Here is a 7,886-nt window from a genome sequence, read left to right on the forward strand (position 1 = left end):
TTGATAATGGTAGTTCATGAACAAGAATGAACACCATTCTACTTATTTATTTTGTAGAATGAACTCGTATGGTAGTTTATTTTTAGCAGTTCATATCGTAGAATGAACTCGTGTGGTAGTTCATTTTGTAGAGTGAACTTGTATTATAGTTCATTTGCAGAATGCACTTGTACGGTAGTTGATTCATTTTGTAGAATGAACTTGTATTATATGGTTCATTTGCAGAATGCACTTGTATGGTAGTTGATTCTTGTTGATGGTGTATTTTTAATGAAAGTCATACTCGTAAAATCACATCGAGAGTCGTGTATCTCTGACCATGTCAGAATGCATAAGAGGTTATGTCTTCGCTTTCCACGAGAGAAATGAATCTCAGTTCCATGACAACGATATCAAAACCTCTTTCTTAAGAGTCTCAATATTCCATGCATCTCATACTGAACAATTCAGTATACCTTTTAATATGTGCAATACATTTGAGAGATATCTGACGCCATAACCATGTCTAGAATAATATTCAGAATAAATATGATACTAGTCACATCATATCTGAATCAATTAAATGCTGCTAGACATATTGCATTCTAGGAAACTAAAGGGGGCTAACCCTGGGCAAAAAAATAAATATGAATGTGATCTTCGTAGTCCACCGATCTCTATCAATTTCGTCCACCAAGCACAACAGTTTAGTCCACCAAGAAGAACAGAGAAGGAAAAGAGAGAGGTAGCTAATTAGCTGAAATTGAATGTAATTATTGTTCATAAGATCAGCTATTGTAAGTATGTTACATAGTTCGATTTTACAAAATTTTGAAAAGGATGTGAACTGTTTTATAGGGTATTGGTTGTTGTTTAAGTTGGATTTTGATTAGTAGTTAATACTTTTCTAAGTTTGACGCTTGTGTGGAACGATGGTGATGTATGCAGGGTTTTTCTCGGCACCCGGAGTCTTTCCAATAACCAGGAGCTTAAAAAATAGAATTTTGGGAGATGGTTATCTAGTTGTTTCTTTGTTACTTATCATCGGCGGTTATTATATATGGCTCATGTTAAATGAAATCGATGCTCAAAACTGTTTGGTTATTATATATGGCTCATGTTAAATGAAATCGATGCTCAAAATTGTTTGATGAAATGTCTCTACCTGATGCTGCTTCTTGTTATCGTCAGACATGGAAGCATAGATGGTGACCTTTGTGTGGAAGTTTTAAGGAAATGGTTAGTATTCCTTGTTTTTGACTTTTGGATTATGGTCATGTAGAACATGAACAACTCCATACCGAAATGAGTTTGTTCATCGGTTAAGTATTTTCTTACTCAAGTAATAATCTAATTGATTAGTTCTCATTTTGGTTAACACCAAAGAAACTACGCCACCCAGATAGCATCTTCATATTGGAACATAAATTCTTATACTGATGATAAGATTCACATTTTCTGTTTTTGTTCGTCAAACCTGTAAACATGGAAGGTACTAGAAAGTAAGTTGTTAAAAGGTCTAATTGATTAGTTCTCCTCAAGTACTCTATTAGCGTCAGAATTCCTCTAGGGAGAAGGTTCTTAACCATATTTGTTATATTAATTTGAATAATATATCTTTGCATTTAGGTTAAATTAGTTCTTATGTCTAAACTAAATGGAGACATGTTTTATTACATGTAGAACATGAACAACTCCATACCGAAATGAGTTTGTTCATCGGTTAAGTATTTTCTTACTCAAGTAATTATCTAATTGATTAGTTCTCATTTTGGTTAACACCAAAGAAACTATGCCACCCAGATAGCAGCTTCATATTGGAACATAAATTCTTATACTGATGATAAGATTCACATTTTCTGTTTTTGTTCGTCAAACCTGTAAACATGGAAGGTACTAGAAAGTAAGTTGTTAAAAGGTCTAATTGATTAGTTCTCCTCAAGTACTCTATTAGCGTCAGAATTCCTCTAGGGAGAAGGTTCTTAACCATATTTGTTATATTAATTTGAATAATATATCTTTGCATTTAGGTTAAATTAGTTCTTATGTCTAAACAAAATGCAGACATGTTTTATTACTTGTAATACTGTAGGCACCCTCTTATGTTTGATTAGGGGTTCCTAGAACATTGAGGCGACTTTAACCCGGATGATGTTGATGCTAACTTTATACCAGGACTAGTGGAAAAAGTTCCATTTCCTATTTTGTTTGAACCCTTTAGGTTCCAACATAGAGTAAAGTTGTGATAAAAATAGTTCCTGATGCGGTACAGATTGCAGCATATCAATTTGACATGTATGTTCATTTGCTTAAAAACATTTATTTGTGGAAAGTTATCCTTGTTTTTCTAATTATTGAGCAGCTGGCTACTAAGTTGACAAGCTCCAAAGTGGAAAAGTTCTGCCTCATTGCACAGTATCGCACCAAATACTCATGATTGGGGTTAGTAGTCTATGCATCACTCACTGATCAGTTCAGTAATGGTGTGAATGAACGGAGAATAATGGTTAAGTGAGGGGAAGGCCAATGGTGTCACATGTGAGTCACTGCTTCTCCGTGAATGAGGTGCTCGTTGTCAGTACTTCTTACGCATTTTACGTACACCCATCAATGTGCAGGCCACATATCGAAATTACTTAGGTGGTATATTAAATGTACAGTGCAAGCAGGTGCAGATTCTAATTTCAGTTTCACTTCTCTATGTCAACTATTCAAAAACAAACTAGACAATGGTTTAGGTGCGACAAAAATAATAATTAACCCCTACCCATACAAGTGTATCAAGGGCATCACAAAGCAGCAGTGTGCTGCGCTTTACACGATGGACCAGAACCTTCTGCAACTTGAATCTCTTAGCCTTAAATGGTATGACGGTCTATTCCCCTGCATCATGAATATATTGAAAAGTGAGAGTCTTTAATTGCTTGCCTGTTGTATAATAATTGTGGCCGTTTTCAACTTATATTGAATAAGTTACTGCTGAGGAGACATGTAATTTTATCTAAATGCCTAGCTGGCAGCTAAGAAGCGCTTGCACCATTGAATATGTTTAATCTTTTGAAAGTAAATAGTCTACTGAGTCATCTAATTATATCGTTGAATCATCTGCTTTACTAGTGATTGTTCCATTTCGCTTTCATCTTGCTATAAGACAAAACATTAGTGTATTTACGTGTTCATTTATATCAACAAAATAGCTTCCATTTTTATGGACATGTTCTACTAGAATTGCTAGATGTGCAGAATTAGTTTCATTTCTAGAGCACCAGCTTCTCTCTGAAACCCATGCCTACTGTTCTGAGGCTAAACATTATTTTGTTAGTCAGATTATCGGAAACACTTTCCTCCATGGCCATGTGACGAGGTTTGGCGATTGAAGAATAAGGAAAGATGGTGTTTTTCATCAACGCCTGGCTGACATTGGAATAGTAACAGTCGAAAACTTCTTGAGGCTTTTTTTTTTACTGATTCTTGTGCCCTTCTCAAGGTACCCCTTTATATCCATGGCATGTGAACTCTCTCTATTTTCCTTTCCTTTTTTTACTCCATCAATTTAATTAGTTAGATAGATAGTAATTTCTTCTGTTCATTTTTTATCTGTATATAGGCATTTGAGAATGGTACGACAAGTAAGATATGTTCTCTGAGAGGTGTTTACTGTGGGTTGTTCTTACTCCTAACCAATTACTGAGGATGCCATTTGCAGGTTGTTGTGGAGAAAAAGATAATGCGTGATAGTAAAAGAAAAAGGCATGATATTGGTCGTGATCGTTTTGTGGAATAAGTGATTTTTGAACTTCAGTGATTAGTCCTGAGGCATGAATTATATGATTATGCAAGTAAATACCTTTTTAACTAGTAATAATCACAATTTTTTTATTTGGTTTATGCTTGTGCTCTAAAGGTATGGAAATGGAAGAATGAGCATGAAAATACAATATTGAATCAGGAACGATGGATAGTTGTTCTCTCGACTGGTCTCATGAGGTACAGAATTCAACATCTTTCTTATCCCTTGTTACTTGTTGCTTTACTTCGATTAAATAAGTATGGCTCTTTTCTGGCACTACCATCTAATGTTTTTTCATTGTCTCGTTGTCGTAGTGCTTTACAATGGACGAGCCAAGATCAAAAGCTGTGACTGAAGCTTTTGTTCGCCTTTATAAACATAGTCTCATATATAGGTACTTCTAACACTGTAATATTTTTCTCAAGTGTTTTTTGTCGTGAGTTTGTTGCGCTTGTTACTTGTTGTATATTTTTGGCATTGTTCAGTCTTATCTTCTTGATGCATTTCTCTTATACATTTTGGTAACTTATAATGTGTGAATTTCTTATTAGGGATAACCGGCTTGTGAACAAGGATTGTGTCTTGCGGATAGCTATTTCTGATATTGAAGTATGACCACAAACTTTAAATGGTTCATGTTCTCGTGAAGATGTCGATTTCCTGATCTTGCTTTGTTTTATAGGTAGATTACAAAGACATAAAGGAAAGAACGATGTTAAAGGTTCCTGCTTATGATACCCCAGTAGAATTTGGTGTACTGACATCTTTTGCTTACCCTTTGGAGGGAGACTTGGATGATGAGATAGTTGTTGCCACAACTAGAGTGGAGACGATGTTAGATGATACTGGCATGGCTGTCCATCCTGAAGACAAGAGGTACACTCATCTTCATGGAAAGTATGCAATTTATCCATTCAATGGAAGCAGGCTGTCCATTGTTTGTGATGGAATACTTGTCGATCCACAATTTGGGACAGGTGCTGTTAAGGTAATATGATCAGACTTCCAGTGAGAGTAATTACATTTTTGGATTTCAAGTGGCTTGGTTATTATTATTTGTGTTTGGCGTTTAATTTTCCTTTCATGAATCTTACCAGATTACACCTGCTCATGATCCAAATGATTTTGATTTTGGAAAACGTCATAATCTGGAATTTATCAACATCTTGACAAATGAAGGATTAATTAACAACAATAATTGTTCTCCTATCTATATACTCTGTTGATGTATGAATAATTCTTGATGGAATGTGATGATCAATAAGGGTGTTATAAAGGTTAATGTCAAAGTTGCAGAAGAACAGTTACCGAAGCGTGACAGAAGAAAGTGTCACAATTGGTGACACTAACAAAAGTGTTATAAAGTGTGACGATTTTCTGGCAGAGGCGTTGCAGAAAGCAGATTTGATGATTGTTGAGGTAGTAAGCAAGGGTTGTTGTGGCAGAGTATTGATTGATTTTAGAAGGTAAAGAATCTTAAGGTGAGTGGTTGATTCAAAGGGTTAAGTCATGCATTCGTAATAAACGCAGTATAAGATCAAAGTTGGTATTGCAGTTAGGAAGGACTGGTACAGTTTGATTAAGTTGATCGAACTCAGAAACTTAGAATGACAAAGAAAGTTGGGTGGTTATGTTTGAACTTAAGGGAGGATGGTAGCATGTTGGAGTTTAATCTCAAGCATGTTGGAAGAAGTAAAGTGTGGTTGAAGAGTTTGTGGCAGAAACTTGGACATCCTACAAAGTGTGGCAGACTTTGTAAAGAAGTGCGCTTGTGGCAGAAGCGTAACGACAAGATTGTGAGAGAATCTTGAAGATTAAATAAGTGTGAAAGTTTAGGCTTTAAAAAGCATGACTGGAACAAAGAAGGAACAACAGTAAGGTTGTGAAAAAAGAGTAGTAATCACCAGGAGGTGATGAGAGAGTGAAGTGAAGAGACGTCACAAGGGTGTGATCGTGAGAAGTGAAGAAATTCTAGTGTGGAATTTGAGAAGTGAAAACAACAATAGTGGGTGAAAATCCCATGAGTTGTAAAGAACAACAATAGTGGGTTAGAATCCCATGAGTTGTAGAGAACAACAATAGAGGGTTAAAATCCCATGAGTTGTGGATGCCAATGATGTCGGGAAATATCAGAAAATAAGGTGAGATGGATCATGGTTGTTAGAGACTGAAATGATGCGGGAAAATATCAGAAAATAGGGTGAGATGGATCATTGCAGTAGTGACAAAGAGTAAAGTAGGTAAACAAAAGTAGAAGATGAGATACAATGCTCAGTGATGAGTTACAGAATTTGGTTTCTTGCTTGTTAAGGATGGTGTTCCGCTACGATAAAGAAGAACGTGAAAATAAGTTTGTGATAGTTGCTATGGTATGATAGCAGTGAGTGTTTGATGATTGTTGTTAAGCAAAAGAAGAAGATTGGTTTGTTAGCTGAGTTGCAGTTGGTGCTGCAGTTTGTGAATTGAGTTTGTTGATTGGATAATGATGACGGAATTCCAGTGGGATCATGAAATTGGGATAAGTTATAATTGAGTATCAAGAAGTAAGGGTCTGTTAGTGGTATCTTTGAAGATGAGAAAAGACAAGAATGTGTTACTGCCACTATTAATAATTTTAACAGTGTTGTATGTTGACGTTTATCAATGGAATAAGAGGAATAGAAAATGAGAAAAGGCAAGGATGTACTGACGTTGATTAATGGAAGAAGCTGAGGAGTAGAAGAGGGTTACGAAATTCTTTTTGAATGATATCTTGGTTTAAGGGAGGATGTTGGAAGTTAAACCAAGATATTGGTGAAGTTATTAATGGAAGCAACTAGTTGGAGTTGCTGTTGTCTGAGAGAAGAAACTAGTAGAAGTTGATGCTGCTTCTGTGGAAGCAACTGGGTGAAGTTGACGATGTATTCTGGAAGCAACTAGAAGAAGTTAACATGGCGTGTTTGGTTTCAATGTGAAGTAAACTTGTGAAACAAGGTTTTTTGGTTCTAGAGAGTTCTAGAAGAGTTCTATTTAGATTTTGGTTTATATTAGGAAAGTGTCTTTGTTTAGAGTTTGATCTTTGTTAGGAAAGTTACTTTGAGTGACCGTCAAGTTTGTGAGACTATAAGTAGGCTGTTGAGCCATGAGAATTATACACCAAATTTGATTATCAATGTAGTCGTTTTTGCTTCCGCGTTGTGCTCTCCTCTCTCTTCCTCGATCCTACAAGTAATAATCATTAGTCGAAACCAAAAGTGTTAAAATTGTATTACACAATGATAAGTTTGAGCAGAGTAGTCTTACTTTTGGTATAACTACTGCCAGATTTAGAACTTTCATTGAAAATTTTGTAAATTAAAATATTATGTTTTAAAGAAATTCTGATAATCTAGAAAAAAAAAACATCTGATAATAAATTCAAGGTCTGAATCATTAGGCAATATGAAACTACAATGACGATTATAGGTATGTAGACCGAAAATGAGGCATTAATTAGTGCTTCAAGCAGTTGAATAAAAATATGTGATTGGGATTAGAATAATTAGATCATACTACCTTGACCTGCACCAGATGAGTTGGTAAAGATTGAAGCCAAAGCAAATTGAATGCTATATGTCGTCACCTGTAAAACATTTAATTTAGCAAACAATGAGTCGATCCCTTTACAAATATCATTTTAAGTGGGGTAAGACTATGCAATATCGCATACAAAAGCAAACTTAATTGTTGTCACTGTTGCAGGTGTTTGCATTGTCTTAGTGGCACATGTATGTGGTTTCATTCCCTTCAATAGTAGCACGGCTAGCCTTAGTAAAATACAATTTAATTATACTTTCATTAGGAAAACAGAAATCTTGTGCTACCAAGAGGAAAACAAATTATCAAACACCATATACCAAGCATCAGCCAAAACTTTACCAATGTTGCAAAGCTAACTAATGATTTGTCACCAGGATAAGTCAGCAAAACATCGTAGAATTGTTACAAGCTTGTTCATAGGAATATAAAAAAGATGCATGAGACCTTGGATTTTCGCACGTCTAAAATTTTACACACAACTGCATCAGAATAACAACTATGCCTAACCAAAAACAAATTATAGTCTTTGATCATTCACATGATACCGACCCCTAACTGT

The 7,886-nt window shown here is 35.4% G+C and overlaps 1 protein-coding gene across 11 annotated transcripts; it reads left to right on the forward strand.

The window, feature by feature from the left end:
• The first annotated feature begins 607 nt into the window (after window positions 1–607).
• LOC113317181 (valine--tRNA ligase, mitochondrial 1-like) lies at window positions 608–6,901 on the forward strand. Of its 11 annotated transcripts, XM_026565310.1 has the most exons (10): window positions 626–776; window positions 928–2,517; window positions 2,598–2,648; window positions 2,756–2,844; window positions 3,302–3,466; window positions 3,686–3,966; window positions 4,084–4,163; window positions 4,321–4,378; window positions 4,452–4,757; window positions 4,867–6,901. In XM_026565310.1, the coding sequence occupies exons 6-10, from the start codon at window positions 3,934–3,936 to the stop codon at window positions 4,993–4,995; spliced, it is 606 nt and encodes a 201-aa protein (XP_026421095.1). In that variant the 5' UTR covers window positions 626–776; window positions 928–2,517; window positions 2,598–2,648; window positions 2,756–2,844; window positions 3,302–3,466; window positions 3,686–3,933; the 3' UTR covers window positions 4,996–6,901. The 11 variants fall into 11 exon arrangements, with proteins under 11 accessions (XP_026421092.1, XP_026421095.1, XP_026421090.1 ...); XM_026565305.1 differs by having other exon boundaries at window positions 928–2,844; window positions 3,686–3,795; window positions 3,884–3,966; XM_026565306.1 differs by having other exon boundaries at window positions 928–2,844; window positions 3,686–3,763; window positions 3,884–3,966.
• The last annotated feature ends 985 nt before the right edge of the window (window positions 6,902–7,886 follow it).

This window comes from Papaver somniferum, chromosome 10 (genome assembly GCF_003573695.1).
Source record: "Papaver somniferum cultivar HN1 chromosome 10, ASM357369v1, whole genome shotgun sequence".
Lineage (NCBI taxonomy): Eukaryota > Viridiplantae > Streptophyta > Magnoliopsida > Ranunculales > Papaveraceae > Papaver > Papaver somniferum.

What these genes read in the sequence shown, in the direction of transcription:
- LOC113317181 (XM_026565307.1), top strand. Translation starts at nt 3,934, where the DNA reads ATGGATAGTTGTTCTCTCGACTGGTCTCATGAG. An exon ending in AAACATAGTCTCATATATAG is followed by an intron (nt 4,164 to 4,320) that starts GTACTTCTAACA and finishes ATTTCTTATTAG; the next exon opens with GGATAACCGGCTTGTGAACA. An exon ending in TAGCTATTTCTGATATTGAA is followed by an intron (nt 4,379 to 4,451) that starts GTATGACCACAA and finishes TTTGTTTTATAG; the next exon opens with GTAGATTACAAAGACATAAA.